General features: G+C 39.8%; 1 protein-coding gene across 8 annotated transcripts in view; it reads right to left on the minus strand.

The window, feature by feature from the left end:
- prkcz.S (protein kinase C zeta S homeolog) overlaps positions 1-18,816 on the minus strand; it is a 133,464-nt gene that overhangs the window by 37,064 nt on the left and 77,584 nt on the right. For all 8 annotated transcript variants that reach the window (XM_018227862.2, XM_018227866.2, XM_018227860.2 and 5 more), the window contains 2 exons: positions 4,104-4,189; positions 2,410-2,541 (listed from right to left, as the gene is read on the minus strand). In XM_018227862.2, coding sequence (XP_018083351.1) covers positions 2,410-2,541; positions 4,104-4,189 — 218 coding nt within the window. The remainder of the gene's footprint in view (positions 1-2,409; positions 2,542-4,103; positions 4,190-18,816) is intronic.

Raw genomic sequence — 18,816 nt, forward strand, 5'->3', positions numbered from 1 at the left:
TAAAGGGGACCCGTCACCCAAAAAAATTATTCAAAATCCTATTTTATCACATTAGTCAAGCAAAATTAACTTTAATTACACTGTATAAATTATTTGAATCTTGTTTCCTTCAGTCTGGGAATTCATAATTATAGCAAGCAGGCAGGAGCCATTTTGTGGACACTGTTATTAAGAAAAGCCTTGCATCATCTCAGAATCTTGTTTGTGCACCAGAATGGGGGACCTGGTGTCCATCCCCATGTCCTGGCTACACAATTAAATGGTGAAGAGAACTGGGGGAATGTGGGGAGAGCAGTGACATCTAGGAAGTGCTGAATGGAAAGTGAAAGTAATTGTCTGCCCCGCCTAAGGCATAGAGGAGAGGCAGACAATACTTAATTGACAGCTGACATTTTTAAATGAGCTTACAACAGCTATGAATGCTTTAATAAAATAATTAAATTGGATTTCATGTTTAATTTGAAAAGGACTTTTACTAAACAGATTTTTGTGTCTGGGTGACAGGTCCACTTTAAAAGGGGTGGTTGACTTTTTAGACTTAACAGGCTTTTTTTCAATAAAATGAAGGTTTTTGTAAACGGATATGCAGTAAGAACTATAAAATCACATATTGCATCTTGTCTTTTTCTGTACCACCATCTCTGCTGCATGCGGAGTCTGGGAATAGACCTCAGGAAATTGGCTACTGCAAGTTTAGGTAGCATGTGCCCGCACTTTCATACAGGCCAACCTCCCAAACAACACCTCTAAAATGATGTTAATTTGAATCTCTGAAAATGCATAAAAGTTGAACCCAGAGAAGATTCTGTTGTTTGGTCTATGCTACCAGGGCTATCCATAAAGCAAACCATACATGGGTAGATCTACTTATCTACTGAGATCCCAAATAAGCAGATTCTGTCCAATATGGCCATCCAAAAGAAAACTTAAACACACCTTATAGATTATAGATAGAGGCCTTGCTCAATCAAGTGAATCGTAGAACCCCAGCACTGCTATACAGCAACACTGTGCCTCCAGTTTTGCAGATAGACAGCACCACATGATAAAGGCTTTTGAAGAAAAATATCTTATTTGAAAAAAGGGCTTTTGTTGGACAGGAATACAGCGACGTTTCAGGCCGACAACAGCCTTTCCCCAAGTAACACTGTGCCACCATGCACCCATCTAACAAAAACCTAGGACACTACCATAGCTCAACAGAACCGCCATCAGAAATCGCAGGGCCCCATTCAACAAAATTTCCTGGGCCCCCTGGGCTACACCCACCGCAAGCCCCACCTACAGGTCCGCCCTCCCCACCCCACAGGTCCGCCCCCGACCACACAGTAAAAAAACAAAAAAAATATTGGTGGCTAGGGTTCCCACATGTTTATAAAAAATAAAGATATTGGTGGTCAGTGCCCCCCATAAAAAAAACATTTGTGGCCAGTAGGGATGCACCGAATCCACTTTTTTGGATTCAGCCGAACCCCCGAATCCTTTGCAAAAGATTCGGCCGAATACCGAATCCGAACCCTAATTTGCATATGCAAATTAGGGGTGGGAAGGAGAAAACATTATATACTTCCTTGTTTTATGACAAAAAGTCACGTGATTTTCCTCCCCGCCCCTAATTTACATATGCAAATTAGGATTCGGATTTGGTTCGGCCTGGCAGAAGGATTCGGCCGAATCCGAATCCTTCTGAAAAAGGCCAAATCCTGGCCGAATCCTGGATTTGGTGCATCCCTAGTGGCCAGGGCCCCCCCATTAAGAAATATTGGTGGCTAGGACCATTTTTTTACAGTTTTTTTTAATTATTTGCCATTCTGTTCTGACTCTTTCCAGCTCTCACATTGGGGTCACTGACCCCAGCACCCAAAACTATTGCTCTGTGAGGCTCTGCAGATTTTTACTTTGTATTACTTATCTTTCTTTTTAGGCCTGCCACTATTCATATTCCTGTCTCTCTTTCAAACCACTGCTCGGTTGCTAGGTTAAATTCGACCCTAGCAACCAGATAGTTGCTGAAATTCCAAACCTGAGATTTGTTAAACATAATGCTAAATATTTCAAAAACAGCAAATAATAAATAATAAGGACCAAATGCAAATTGGGGAGACACCTATTCTGAGACATCTTACTAAAAGTAAATTTAACGAATTTGAACATTAAAAATTATGTCATAAATATTTGCAGAAATAGCAAGATCAGAAAAATCAGGAAACACTTCTAATAATCTAAACAGAGCCACAGTGTGAAACTGTACTATGTTCAAATAAAAAAAAAAAAAAAAGAAGTATACACCCATGAAAATGTGACCTAGAACGGAATCTCTTTATCGTGTTCTTGATTTTTAAGTATATAAAATATTTGAATATGCACTAAAATCTGTAGAACAAAAAAAATCTGTTTAGTACAACTTACCATATGCTTTTTACAGGTCAGTGGGACTAATATATGACAGCGTTTATGGACCAGCAGTTTGCAGTTGATACACTTGTAGCCTTGCCTTCCAAGACCCCATATCCTTTCACTGCACTGGCCGCAGTAGGCTTTCTGAAAATACATCATGTGATATCATTATATTGTGGATAAGCCATTCTGATATCTAAAGGTTATTTAATTGCTTAGATGTCAACATAGAGGGTTTTACAAGAATCAGGGCTGGGAAAACATAAGCCAATCCGCAATTAGCAGCATGAAATGAAAATGTCATTGTGAAACGTTAGATGTTGTAGAAGTGGAATACAAAATACCCCCTGGCAGTTGTTTAATAGCTGGCACAGTGATCAGACCTTTCCTACAGAGGCCGAGTAGAAAGCAGAAAAGAAAGAACACTGCTCTTGGTCCTTGGCCTAATGGTTATACAACCCTAATAGCTTAAGGTCATGTACTTTGGAAAGGAAGATGGCTGACAAATGGTTGAAACAGAAATTCGTTTTTTTTCTATTTTTAATAGCATTCAGCTTATTTTTTCCCTAAGGGGTACTATTTCATCTTTTAATGACACTATACATTAAAGGGGTGGTTCACCTTTAAGCAGGGGTGCTTCACCAATGAGGCAAGTTGAGGCTGTCGCCTCAGGCGGCAGCGCCCCACTAGGTACCAGGGGCAGCAAAAATGCTGCTCCTGGTACTTTAAGAGCGAATATACGGGGGAGGGGGGGCAGCAGCAACTGCTGCTGCCTCAGGCGGCGGAGGGGCCAGGATCGCCCCTGCCTTTAAGTTACCTTTTAGTATGTTATAGAATGACCAGTTCTAAGCGACGTTTCAACTGGTCTTGTTTTTATCATTTTTTCACTATCGTTTTATCGTTTTTTTTCCGTTTTTTCACTATAGTTTTTTTCTTCTGACTCTTTCCAGCTTTCAAACAAATGCTCTGTAAAGCTACACATTTTTTGTTATTGCTACTTTTTATTACTCATATTTCTATTCGGGCCCTCTCCTATTCATATTCCAAGCTCTTATTCAAACTAATGCATGTTTGCTAGGGTAATTCGGACCCTAGCAACCAAATTGCTGAAAGTGCAACCTGGAGAGCTGCCAAATAAAAAGCTAAATAGCTCAAAAACCACAAATAATAAAAAATGAAAACCAATTGTAAATTGTCTCAGAATATCACTCTCTACATCATACTGAAAGTTAACAACGCTTTTAATGCCTAAACTGTAAACTACTAAAGAACTCCCAGTTACACTTGGCCATATCTATCAAACATGATATTCTGGCCCTTTTATTTGGTTTAGTACAAAGGCCACATTTACTGCCGAGACCATAAACATAAATGAGGCCCTGCAATATTACCCAAAGCCTGGCCCACAGCAGAATGGGGCTCACTCAAGCAGCACACATTTGACAAAGAAATAAAAATGGTCTCAGACTAAAATAAAATGTGACCTTCTGTGCATTGCTGTGCAAGTAACAATGATTCTACATGAACCACTGATCACGCCTGCCCATCCCTGCACTTCATGTTTTATCTCTCTACAAATGCAGTTTGCCGTGGAACACAGAGGGAAAAGGCAGACAAGAATAAAGTGCTTATGTTTCTGTGTCATCTCATTGCTGAGTCAATGCAATTATTGGATGCACAATGGAGACTTTTCATGTTTTACTCACTCTGTTAAAGCGTTTGGCTTGAAAGAGATGTCCATTCACTCGGTACAGTTTCCTCCATCTTCTGGCCCCTCGACGGTAGATTGATTCTAGGAAGAGGATAAATGTGTAAAGAAGCAGCATACTAAAGCTAGCTGCCTACAACTGAGGAAACAATTCAGCTTTTTTATAATCAATCAATGGCGAGCGCTGATGCTCGCAAGATCACTCCCGACAATAAGAGCAGAGCTTCCCATGACAGATTTCAGACGAGGAGCTTTCTGCAGCTGCTTTCTTTCTTCCGACATCCGTTGCCTCCTACCACAATTACACCCTCACATGACTGTACTCTAGTCACTGAGCTTCCCTACACGCCACTTGCTGGCTGACAAACAGGTGAATTTGGGCAGGATTTAGCTTTACACAATACGGGTATTACTCTTGCTTGGGAAATCTCACTGTTCACATTGGCACCCTAGAATTCTGCTGCACTGGACTTCCAATTGTGCATGAAGCCTGAAACTTGTTCAAACAAATTGCAAAATATAAAATAAATAGTCAATAAATAAGGGTTTTTATGTGCATTTGCTTTTTTTTTTTTTTTTTAAACCCATCCGAGAAATTGCTACAATATTAGGAGTGGCATAATCTACAGTTTGGTACATCCTGAGAAAGAAAGAAAGAAAGCACTGGTGAACTCAGCAACGCAAAAAGATCTGGACGTCCACGGAAGACAACAGTGGTGGATGATCACAGAATCATTTCCATGGTGAAGAGAAACCCCTTCACAACAGCCAAACAAGTGAACAACACTCTCCAGGAGGTAGGTGTATCAATATCCAAGTCTACCATAAAGAGAAGACTGCAGAGGGTGCACTGCAAGGTGCAAGCCACTCATAAGCCTCAAGAATAGAAAGGCTAGATTGGACTTTGCTAAAAAAACAAAACATCTAAAAAAGCCAGCACAGTTCTGGAAAAACATTCTTTGGACAGATAAAACCAAGATCCACCTCTACCAGAATGATGGCAACAAAAAAGTATGGAGAAGGCGTGGAGCAGCTCATGATCCAAAGCATACCACATAATCTATAAAACATGGCAGAGGCAGTGTGATGGCTTGGGCGTGCATGGCTGCCAGTGGCACTGGGACACTAGTGTTTATCCATCATGTGACACAGAAGAAGCCAAATGAATTCTGAGGTGTTCAGAGACACACTGTCTGCTCAGTCAAATTGATTGGGAGGCTTTTCATAATAAAGATGGACAATGACCCAAAACACACAGCCAAAGCAACCCAGGAGTTTATTAAAGCAAAGAAGTGGAATATTCTTGAATGGCCAAGTCAGTCACCTGATCTGAACCCAATTGAGCTGCATTTCACTAGTTGAAGACTAAACTTCGGACAGAAAGGCCCACAAACAAACAGCAACTGAAAGCCGCTGCAGTAATGGCCTGGCAGAGCATTAAAACCCAGAATCTGGTGACGTCCATGAGTTCAAGACTTCAGGCTGTCATTGCCAGCAAAGGGTTTTCAACCAAGTATTAGAAATTAGCATTTTATTTTTATTTTTTTTAATTTGTCCAATTACGTTTGAGCCCCTGAAATGAAGTGATTGTATTAAAAAAGGCTTTAGTTCCTCACATTTGTATGCAATCTTTTAGTTCAACCCACTGAATTAAAGCTGAAAGTCTGCAGTTCAACTGCATCTGAGTTGTTTCATTTAAAATTCATTGTGGTCATGTACAGAACCAAAATTAGAAAGTCTCTGTCCAAAGATTTATGGACCTAACTGTAGCTGTAAATGCACACAAAGACACAGGGCAGCTTGAAGAGGAATTCTACTGCTGTGCAGACTGATTCTTCCAGGGTTATACACAAATATGTGTCGACACACTAGAACAATAGAAGCTGCTAGTAGTTGAACATGGTCATTTCTATTGTTTTACTCTAAGGGGGTTTATTTACTACTGTAACTCAGAATACAAAAATCCTAAAAAATGTGTGATTTTTCTTTATAAAATCGGACTTTTAAAAAAAAATCACGAATTTTTCGGAATTTATTAAACACAGAGGATGGAAAAGTCCAAATTAGAAAATCCGGCATCTCAGACCTGTCGAGGTTACATATAAGTCAATGGGAGAAGTCCCAATGATTTTTTGATGTGCGATGGGTTTCGTGTAATACCCTGAAGTTTCCCCGGGAAAAAACATAATAAATCTGAGATTTCGGATAAAAATTATGAAAAAATTGCGAAAACCTGATTTTTTTCTTCCCGCAAAGTAAATCTTGGGAAAATGGAATAATAAATAAGCGTAAAAAACCCGAGTGGATTTGATCGGAGTTTGCAGCAGAAAATGTTGAGATAAAATCAGTCTTTGATAAATAACCCCCCAAATGTTATACTATATACTATATAATATGTATATCATTAAAGGAGACCTTCTGTGTAAAAATTGTGCTTAAAAAAAAAAGTAGTGTTTCAGACTGATTTATTGAATATTTCTGCAAAAACCCTAATAATCCCTCCCTTCTCTTCCTGCTCCCTGAATTCCCAGGCTGTGCAGGGGAGTCGGCGGCTCTCTGCACTGTAGGACAGGAACCAATCAGCAGCTAGCAGGACCTGATAGGGAACTGAAGCCTGTCTGTGCTTGTGTGACTGCAGGACTGTGATTGGCTGTCCCCTTCTTACTGTGCTTCTGGCAGGGACCGTTAGGACACGCCCACCCCTCATTTGAAACAGGCAGGGACCAGAGAACATCTATAGGGAGCTCCAATAAAGGGGCTATTTTTAAAGATAATAATTTTAGCACCATGTGAAAGCAACACCATATATTACTTATAATTACTTATAATTGCCTACAAAATTAAGGTTTTTTCATTTATCCTATATGTCTCCTTTAAACTACAAGTCCAAGATGCTGGATAAAAGTCTGAATATGGAACTGCTCTTCACTTGCAATGTGTTGCCACCTACTAGTTATCCTTCAACAGCAGAGAGTCCCTGGCACAATAGAATCGTATCTTTTACTGGGTGAGAATAAACCCAAATTGCACAGTAATAAGCTGCCTGATCATTATCCCCACACAGTTATAATGCACTAGAGGGAGCAAGTAGTCAGAGCACTAGTAAGTGTACCACTAAGGTAATTCTGCTCAAGGCTCAAGACTTGGTTACTGTATGGAACACACAATTGTAATTAAACCATTATATAAAGTGTGAATGCTTTCACACAGACACAAGCATCATATTGTATGAGCCAAAGGGAACATTTGCAAATAGATTAGGTGACATAGGAGTGATTCTTACTCTGCTAAGAATGGCTTTTATGGAACAATGTTGCTCAAGGTTAAATGAATACAATAACAGTATGTATCTGCTCTGACAAAGCATGTCCGTATGGGAATGTAAAAAATTAACATTTCTTATCTTTCTTCTCAGCAATGGAAAAAGAAAAAAAAGACCAAACCATCTGTACAGTGTATAATAATAAAAAAAAGGTAATAAAAATGTCTCTAGAAATGGCACGAGCATAATGCAAATTAACCAGTTATTAGGTAATTAGCAGGTGGTTATGAAATATGCACTGACAGCCTACACGTGGTTTAATAATAAACGCCACACGAGCCATCATTATTGTCAATATTAGTCTTTGCCGGCGTGATCTGGAAAAAGGACTGAGCCACAGGATATCACCAACATTGCTTTTTGTGCATGAAACATTTAAAACAAAAAGGGAAATCCTAATTCAGACTGCTGATTAAATATACAGAAGCATTTATAAGATCCACAAAAGAAAGGACTCTTACTGGTGACTTTATTGACAAACCAGACTGAAAACACCTACATGAGCTTTAATCTGAGCAAATTCTGATTTAAAGGATCGGCAATGATATATGCAGAAAGGAAACGACTGTGTATCTGACACATATTCAGCTCATATACAGGCCACTATTCTGACCCAATTCCCTCTAGGCAAAATACTACAAGGTATATGTGGCTACTTACACCTGTATTATACATGTACTCAGGACCGCCATCAGAAATCGCAGGGCCCCATACAACAACATTTCCTGGGCCCCCTGGGCTGCGTACACTGCAAACCCCACCTACAGGTCCGCCCTCCCCACCACACAGTAAAACAACAAAAAAAATATTGGTGGCTAGGGTTCCCACATGTTAATATATAATAAAAAGATGGCTGCCCTGTCTACTGGCATAAAAAGTTTTTACATGACCCACCGCTTCCTTTTCGCCAGAAATGTATATTTCTCATACACCAGAATGATGGTATGGTTTTTATATTCCTGCCAATATGCTCCACAACCCTTTACTTATTACCAAATAAACCTAAAGGGGTCACCCAGACATAAAAAAAACTGTATAATAAAAGTCCTTTTTAAATTAAACATGAAATCCAAATTCTTTTTCTTTATTAAAGCATTCGTAGTTGTACTCATTTACTTTCACTTTTCATTCATTTTACTAGATCTAGTCACTGCACTCCCCACATTCCCCCTCTCTCTTTACCATTTAATTGTTTAATTGTATAATCAGTGCATGGGGATGGACATCAGGTCCTCCATTCTGGTGCATAAACAAGATTCAAGACCCCTATTCTCATCTTCACGGAATAACACAGCAGGCAGAAGACTCAGCAGCTATAAGGAGGTTTAGGGCAGAACTGCTGGCAATCCACACTATAATTTTAATTGTTTTATTTTAATATCTGTGTGTAAAAAACACATCTTTACACAGGTTTGGGCCCTCATAACTTCTTGTTTCACACTGTTTCTCCAGTGTTCCCGAATTTATTCATTTAAATATAAATATCATCTCCTGGCAGCTTAATGTAATAGATTTAATTTTCCTTGGTACTGTAACAGGATACTGCAAATGCATTTGAGGGGATACATTTTAGGAATAGCTCCTAAAAGACTAGACCCCACCCTGGTAACACTTGTGCATCCCTGCTGCACACCTATGATTCTAATTGCTGGTACTTTAATACAATAAGAAGCACTTAAAGTATATAGGAATACAATAAAGTTTTTAAGGATGTAATGCAGGTACAGGTATGGGACCTGTTATCCAGAATGCTTGGAACCTGGGGTTTTCTGGATAACAGATGTTTTTGTAATTTGGATCTTCATAAAACAATTCTACTAGAAAATCATGTAAACAATAAATAAACCCAATAGGTTGGTTTTGCTTTGAGTAAGGATTAATTATAACTTAGTTTGGATCAAGTACAGGCATGGAACCAGAATGCGCAAGACCTGGGGTTTTCCAGATAATGGATCTTTCCGTAATTTGGATCTTCATACCTTAAGGGCTCTTACTCACTGGCGTTCTGACCTGCGCTCCCCTGCGTTCCGTTTTTTGGCGATCAGCCGCAGGGGAGCGCAGGAATAGACGCATGTCATTATTTCAAATGGGGCTGTACTCACTCAGGCACGTGTAGGCGCCGAACGCAGGTTGAGACGCAACATGCTGCATTTTTCCTGCGTTCGTCGCCTACATTCGCCTGAGTGAGTACAGACCCATTTGAAATAATGACATGCGTCTATTCCTGCGCTCCCCTGCGACTGAACGCCAAAAAACGGAACGCAGGGGAGCGCAGGTCAGAACGCCAGTGAGTAAGAGCCCTAAGTCTACTAGAAAATCATGTAAACATTAAATAAACCCAATAAGCTGATTTGGCTTTCAATAATGATTAATTATATCTTAGTTTGGGTCAAGTAAAGGGACTGGTTTATTATTAAGAGAAGAAGGAAATGGATTTGGATTATTTGATTATAATGGAATCTATGGCAGACACTCTTTCCATAATACAGAGCTTTCTGCATAACGGATCCCATACCTGTACAAGGTATTGTTTTATTATTACAGAGAAAAAATCATTTTAAAAATGTAGATTATTTGGATAAAATTGAGTCTATGGGAGATGGCCTTACGTAATTAGAAGCTTTCTGGATAATGGGTTTCCAGATAACTGATCCCATGCCTAACAGGTATATTAAGTAACTTATTATGCATAAGGCAACATATAGTTATGCATGGTAGTGGTAAAGGCTATACTGAGCTACACTGACAAAGAACTCTCTTCTTTGTTGTTTCCAATGAGGCTAAAAACAAGTCTTGCTGACTTGCTTAATTCCAACTACAAATGACAGCTTTCTGCAGAGAGAGGAGAGAGAGAGAAAAGAACTGGCAATTTGATATTCCCTCTAAAACTTTTTATGACATACAAATAAAGCAGTCACAGTAGTGCCAGCATTCTGAAAGAAAAAGCATATGATTCAATGAATCTTATAGACTCTCAAGGTCATTGTGTATATCTGTAAATATTACAACAACTTATTTGACACTGCTTCATTTTTAATACAATGAAAATGTAATCATTAACAATGCCCTAATATATTTTATATATATCATGTTATAAAACTCCAGAGATGATGCTGAGAAATGTATCAACTAAATGTTGCAAAATTGTAACAGTTTAGAGTCTGCACCTGAATTACTGAGCTGTCAGACTGAAACACTAGAGACACGAACATTCAACTTTAAACTTAGATTTTGGAAAAACAGTAAAAAATAAATAATGGTGAGTAATTGAAAAAAGTCTATTTATGGGGAACAATCTAAAAACAACTGAGTTGAAAAAAGTGTTTGGAAGGTGAACAACCCCTTTAAAGGCGTTTCTGCAAAGTCCTACCAAGGTGGTAGAGCTCTGCAAAAAAAAAAAAAGATTTTTGCCAATGTTAGTTTCCTAAAAAAAATCTCATTCATTTCTGCTACTTCCACTGCTGATGCCTCTTCTCAATACATCCAGGAAGTATTGACATAGAAGCAAAGCAACCTCTCATTCTGCAAGTACTGGGTCCCGATGTTCAGCACCAGTTCAGCTGGTGGAGGGAAGCCAAGAGTTTAGAGGTGGTTATGTAATAAAAGACACAACATTAGCCCAGGTGCAGTAACCCATAGCAAACAATTATTGGTTTCTATGGCTTAATGCATCTGGGCAAACTTTGCAGGTACATTGCCTATCCTTTTATTGGGCAAATGTAATAAAAGGAGCAATGTTTGATACTGGTCTAATCACCTATATACAGTAATTATTTACTGTTCGCCTGTTTTAAAGCAAACATCTTATTGGTTGCTATGGGTTACGGTACCAGGGCAAACTTAGTGCCTTTCATTACATATGGGCATTTAATGTCTTACCAACATAGCTCTGGAAAAGGACAATAAGGGCAGGTATAATGTACTTGTATAATGTAAAGTACAGCATATACTTTCCTTCCTACAGGGAATGCTGCAGGCATCTTTACAACATCCACTACAACCAATGGGCAGTAATCAAGTCTTTCCTTTAACATATCCTTATTCTATTACTTGTCTAGGAATAAAATATGCATAATTCTTCAACTGATTATTTATACCAAGATTTTTTCAGTGAATAGCTTCCCCTCTAAACAGTCACTAGATTATACACTAGTCTGGATCCTATTAATGCACTCACAGCCTGCTTTGCAACCCCTTAACCATGGATGTACTCAGGATTTTAACCTGAATAATGAATTTGCAAAGCTCCAGCTATTTTATTAAAATTAAGAAAATATATCTCACAAAATTATACACAATCCAGCAGTACACAAATGTTTTACCAACAGATATATGAAATGAAGAGAGGAACAAAAAGCGTTTTTTATGAACTGTCATGTTAGTATGTTTAATACATATATTCTTATAAGACAGCATTTCCAGAACGAATCTTAGCCCACCCTTTGCAGTATTTTATCATATGCGACCTGCACAAAGGTCATATAATAAAACAGTCCTTAACAACAATGCCTAGGTTTGTGTATTAGACACATCTAACTTCCATTCACCCACTGGAAATCACTGTGCCTGATAAGAGCACATAACTGTAGGCAAAAGGAGAATGGTTATACTATATGGTACTTGGAGCTCAAGGCTGAAATAGCCAAGCAATACAAATGGCATCCATTTCCTGCTATACCACCTATAATTACTAGAGGGCACTGTACAGTTGTTCCCTTTGCTACACTCAGTAAAGGTGGCCATACATGGATAGATCCGCTCGTTTGGCGATGTCACCAAACGAGCGTATCTCCCTCCGATATGCCCACCTTGAGGTGGGCAATATCGGGCAGATCCGATCGTGGGCCCTAGGGCCCAACGATCGGATCCTAGCATTCGGCAAACGGGCAGTCGGATCGCGGGACCGCATCAACGAACAGATGCGGCCGCGATCCGACGGGATTTTCTGTCCCATCCGATCGAGATCTGGCCGACTTTCGGCCAGATCTCGATCGGGGAAGCCCGTCGGGGGCCCCCATACACGGGCCAATAAGCTGCCGACACAGTCTGTCGGCAGCTTTTATCGGCCCGTGTATGGCCACCTTAAGTCAGATCTTTGTGTGTAAACCATATGAGGGAAGTAAAATTTATATGCACACACTCATACGTACAATTGTGAAATCCTAAATGCATCTTTTTAGGCTGTGATCCCCAAACAGTGGCTAGTGAGAAACATGTTGTTCACCAACCCCTTGGATGTAGCTCTCCGTGGCCTCAAAGCAGGTGCTTATTTTTAAACTCCAGGCTTGGAGGCAAGTTTTGGTTGCATAAAAAACAGGTGTACTGCCAAGTAGAACCTCCTGTAGGCTGCCAGTCCCCATAGGGGCATCCAAATAGCCAAACACAGCCCTCATCTGGCATCCCCAGGGACTTGTTTCAAGATTTTGTTGCTCCCCACCTATTTTTACATTTGAATGCGGCTCAAGGGTAAAAAAGGTTGGGGTCCCCTGTTTAAGCAAATGGAATCTGACTGACAGGACCTTGTGCTAGGCTGAAGTATATACTGCATGAATAGAATAATGGCTGGAGTATATATATATATATGATGTACTGCACAGATATATTGAGGTTCTGCTAGTACACTGTCTGTCTGTGCTGACCTTGATAGTCTGTCTGTATCCACTGTATTGCTCCGTGCGCTCACACAGCTTGTACTAGCAATAAAGCAACAAACAGAACACACAGGAGAGAACAGCTGCCCACACAGAATTGGCCCTGAATGCATCTTTATGGTTGCTGTGCTGTGTTTATTAAATGTTCCTCATAAACTTTAGTGAACTGGCATCTAGAGGGGAAAAACACTGCCTTTTAGGCTATATTTATCACTTACGATAGTTTATTTTATTAAATAATGCTTTTGACAATAACCTTCTCAAACCTGGGGATGCCAGGGTTTTTTTTCAATAAGAATAGGCTTTAAAGGAGGTTTTCACCTCCCAATTTTTTTTTTCTGTTCAGTTGGTTTCAAATAGTTCACCAGAAATAAAGACTTTTTCCAGTTACTTTCTTTTTTCTATCTGTGACCATTTTTTCTAATTTTGAAGTGTAAAGTTTCATTTTCCACATTCTAAAGCAGCTCTTCGAGGGGGGTCGCATACTCTAAGGGGTTATTTACTAAAACTTGACTTTTTTTTACTCTAATTAAAAAAGATTTCGAACAAACTCCCAAACCCCTTTATTTACCAATAATTATTCTCGATAAAATCAGCACGACAAAAATTAGCCACAAAATCGAGAGTCAAATGGAATCGTGCAACTTTTTCTAATTGTTGGTGTGAAAACTCAAATTTATCGAGTTGTTGCCCGAAAAAAACTCGAATTTATCGGCTTATCGAACAAAAAACCAGCGCAAACGGCTTGAAGCTATTGAGAATCCTAAAGGTAAAAAACATGTTCCAAATGTTAAAGGGACCATCTGCCATTGACTTCTACATTATTTCAACAGGTTTTAGCTGGAGTATTTTCTGATTCGAATTTTTTGCAGTTTAATTTTTTTGCCCTTTAAAGGAGAAGGAAAGGCAAAACTCATACACTATCTCTCCCCTCGCTGCGCACCGCAAGTGCTCGATGCTGACAGGTACCTGTTCCCTTTAATAATAAAAAAAATTTGTGTGTTTCCATAGATATGAGACGCATGCACTCTGATTGGTTGGGGGCGTGTGTAAAGGGGTCAATGTCATCTTACACGGGAGAAAAGCTCAGCCTCTGAAGCATGCGCAAGAGAATAGAATTCGGCTCATTGTGACTCAAGGCTGCCTCGGGCAGCAGGGAGGAAGTTGCCTGCAAATTCTGTGACGTCACTGGAGCCCTACGCTACATTCTCATCAGAGCGCAGTTCCTGCTAGAGTCCTGTGCGGGTCCATTTTTTGGGACCCGAACCCAACCTGTACCCGCAACCTGCAATCCGCAACCCGCACCCCGCATTCTTACCCTCTTGGACCCGCAACCCGACCCCCAAGTACCTTCTCTGCAACCCGGACCCACGACCCGCTGACCATCAAGAATCAGGAAGTGCTGTCATTATAAACCGGAAGTGACATAATCGGAAGTAGATATGATCAGAAAAAAGTGGGTAAAACCGGAAGTGCTGTCATTGTGTGCCGGAAATGACATCATCGGAAGTGGACGTGACCAGAAAAAAGGAGCAAATATTGATATTGAGAAGACCCGCAGCCCGACCTGCAACCCGCAGAAACGCCGACCCGCACCTTGAGCTTCAACGAAAAACCCGCTTGGTACTGCAGTTTTTGCGGGTAACCCGCGGGTACCCGACCCGCTGCAGGACTCTAGTTCCTGCGACTAGACTACAGTGAGACAGATTTTACTACATTCTGTAAGTAATTACTAAACCAGCCTTGTGATAGAACTTTAGTTATGATTTAGCTTTTGTTGCCCTTTAAAACGTAACTAGAAAAATCCGAGGCTTGATAAATAGGCCCCTAATGGTTTTAATACGGATACATTTCCTATCTTTGGCCCCGCTGAGCATTGAAGGCAGCTGTTAGAATTGATACAATAGTTGCTAATATTGCCACAGATGCTGCTTAGAAATGCATCTACTAATATAGCAAATTGTAAAAGTTCACGATCTGCTCCTGGATCACTGAGCTGCCAGAGACACACAAACATTCAACTTTAAACTTAAAATTTGGAAAAACTGTAAAAGCAATTGAAAAAAAAGTCTTTACTTCTGGTGAAAAATCTGAAAAAAAAAGTGTTTGGAAGGTGAACAACCCCTCTAAGCTGGTGGACTCTTGATATCAGGTTCTCTGGTGGGCTCTTGGAGTCCCAGTGCCAGGTAAAGGTTTTTTGTGTGCTTTTTTAATCATTGCTAATACAGCTGCAAATATTAATGTTTTTCCGGCTAATGGATCCCATACTGTACTCTAATTTGTATTCCTGTGTCACACAGTTAGCATTGGGCTGACCATCTCTGACACTGCAGCATCACCAACTTCTAGGCCAAAATTATTGAGCTCAGTGATCTGACTTCCTAAAGTTGTACCATGAACTTTAAACACTGAGAATAAGATGCTTTAAAAAGAAAGGTATGTAGTAGAACACGGTTAATAGCAGGATAACTGTATAAAACTAAACGACTAAAATTGCAAATAAGAATTCCTATCACAAAAAAAAAATACAATTCCCAGGTACCATTCCATTACTTTTAAGAAACCGACTTGTCCAGTCTATACATAAAATCTTTTTTACTTTTTTAAAATTTGCAAAACAGTACAAATATTTTCTAACGTAACAAAAATTGTTTTTAAAGGATAGCTTAACTAAAAGAAAGTAGCTAGAAATGTTGTACACAATGTTTTGTACCAGCCCAAGGCAACCACTGCCCTTTAGCAGTAAAGATCTGTGTCTCCAAAGATGCCCCAGTAGCTCCCCATCTTCTTTTCTGCTGGTTCAATGCACATTCTCTGTGATGCTGTCACTTAAATGAGCTTAGGGACCTACACACAATATACTGAATATATATCATATACACAGCGTTGGACGGGGGGGTGGGGGTCTGGGCCCACCATTACCAATTCCCTTCTGTCCCCACCCCATGCCAGCATGTACCTACTTCATGAGATCAAATGGGGAGAAGCCAGGAAAGATGCTGGTGCCAGCTGAGTGGAAGGGGTCTGGTCCAAGCCTACATATAAATGTCACAATATAAGGCCTTGTTGTAAATAATTCAGATTATTGCTACAATCTAATTATCAGTGCTGCAGCATCATCTTTTATTACAGGCTAACCTCATTCTCTGCTGGATAATGTGAGACGACCCCTAAGCTTAGTTTCTCGACAGCTGCTCAGAACCCACTGAGCATGTGCGAGTCCCAGACACTTCAAACAAAATCCAACCTCTGTGAGGGTCTGGATCATTACTACTATAGAGATGCTGAACCTTCATGCTGATTTAATGAGTTCGGTATATAAAATGTGGCATTTCCAGCCATATTCATTTTTAGCCTTTAGTTCTCCTTTAGAGTGTTAGTGCCCCAGAAAGTTCTAGACACCATGGGAGTCTTAGGTCATCTTGCTTTCCTATTAAAAGATTCCTGAAAGGAGTGTTGTAAGATAGGAAAGTACTGAATACAAGCGAGTAGTTAACTTCCGTCACATCATTTAACAGTTGCTCTCTAGGGAACATTAGCAGATATTTGCAAACAGGAAATCAATAAGTAAATGAAAGCGCTGCAGCAGTCCCTTATGGTATTTGCATGTGTCTTGCATCACAATAAAGCACTTTTTATTGAGGCGGAAAAAGGGTTGATCGAAAACTCGTATTTAGATATGCATAAAGGAAATAGCTGCCGTTAGATAAACTCGCTTGCCCTTAATAGGGATGATTTTACACTCAAGTTTACGGAAGTTTTCAAACAATGTCTACCCCAGCTTTATTTGGAAAAAAAACGTCGACTATTTTATCATCGACAGGGGGGTCCCCAACCACCGGGCCACGGACAGTCCTGAACTGGGCCACATTTAACGCCCGAATTGGCCGCTGGCCCCCCGACCCCTACCCCTTGAAAAAAAATTTCCTTTATACCGGTCCCTGGGCCAAAAAAGGTTGGAGACGGCTGATCTACAGGATTCATTGCTAAGTGATTGCGGCATGCAGTAACCGAACTTATAATTTCTTTACAAATGAGCCAAGTCTTGTCCATGTCAGAAAAAGTCTTCCAATAATGAATTCTCATTTTATCTACGCGATTCACACCTGCTCATTCTCTGATGCACACTGTATGTGCAAAAACACATTTAGGAACATTAATCACATTAAAGGGAGAATTGATGAATCTTGCTAGATAGTTATTAATAGACTGGCCGCACTGGATTTAAATGCTCTTGTTTCCATAGCAATGTGGTGTCATCCCAGCTTGCCTGGTGTGTACATGTATTAATCTCTTCTGCCTGGTATGATCTACTTATTTTCTGTTATTAAGCCATGAGACCCAACATGAAAACCTACTTTCCATATTAAACACATTTAGGGGCAGATTTATCAAGGGTCGAATTGAAAATTAAAATTTTTAAATTTAAATTTGAATTTCAAGTTTATTTTAGTGTAATTCGACTAGGGAATAGTCAAAATTCGATACGAGTTTAAAAAAATGTAGAATTTCTAAATTTATCATGTGCTGTCCCTTTAAGAAATCGACTATTTGCCATCTAAAACTAGCCGAATTGGCAACCCTTGATAAATATGCCCCTTAAAATCACTTGGGTATGTTTCGCTAAGTACGGATACACCGAATCCAGGATTTAGGCCGGGATTCTGCCAGGATTCAGTCTTTTTCAGCCGGATTCAGATGCGGCTAAATCCTTCTGCCCGGCCGAACCGAATTTGATTATGCAAATTATGGAGGGGAGAGAAATCTCGTGACTTTTTGTCACAAAACAAGGAAGTAGAAAATGTTTTCCTCTTCCCACCCCTAATTTGCATATGCAAATTAGGATTTGGTTCAGTATTCAGTCAAATCTTTCGCAAAGGATTCCGGGGTTCGGCCGAATCCAAAATAGTGAATTTGGTGCATCCCTGAGTCTTCTCATGTTCTGGTCCAGCATGGACTGAGCCTCTTATTAAAATAGAAGGAAAAAATAGATGGTGCAAAATACTGGAGAATACTTCAAATAACTAATTTCAGTCTTGGGTTAATGTCCAGCAAAGATCCCAAATATAGCAAAACAAAGTAACAAAGGATGGATGTCCTACAAAGATCAAGTCGTAACCTTGATATCAATCCAATGGAGAAACTCTAGCACTGGTCGAAAACGGAGATGGACGAGTATTATCGGACTAACTGACCCTGAATCAGATCTGCCTGGTGCAAACTTGGAAATTTTGGTCATAGTCTCATATACTTTATAAACCCTTTTCAACATTAGCTGAATGCATAGGGTTTATGCTGAACACACTTTATTCCTATTGTTTTCATTACGTAATGTCTATGGTTTCTGTTAGTTTTGGTACTAAACAAGAATATGAAGCTAGTTCCACTTTATTACCTCCTGTCACTCAAAGGAATTGATATAATTAACTACCAGTCCACTGAGAAGCCTCTTATAATAAGCTGCCCAAAGACTGCAGCTTAGGAAAGGACTTGGTTTATTTGTTTAAAGGTAGATAAGGGAGCTCTGAACAAATTGCACAGTGTATAAAGGCAGGGGGAGGTGAATTCAGTGACCATAGTGCTCTACAATGACAAATTTGTGTATGTAAGTTACCCACCCACTTAGATTGTAAGCTCTATGAGTCAGAGATCTCTTTCCTCGTCTCATTGACACTTGTCTCAAACTTTAATATACTGTAACTGTACTTTGCATTTATTATTATACTGATGCATTTGTC

This window comes from Xenopus laevis, chromosome 7S (genome assembly GCF_017654675.1).
Source record: "Xenopus laevis strain J_2021 chromosome 7S, Xenopus_laevis_v10.1, whole genome shotgun sequence".
Lineage (NCBI taxonomy): Eukaryota > Metazoa > Chordata > Amphibia > Anura > Pipidae > Xenopus > Xenopus laevis.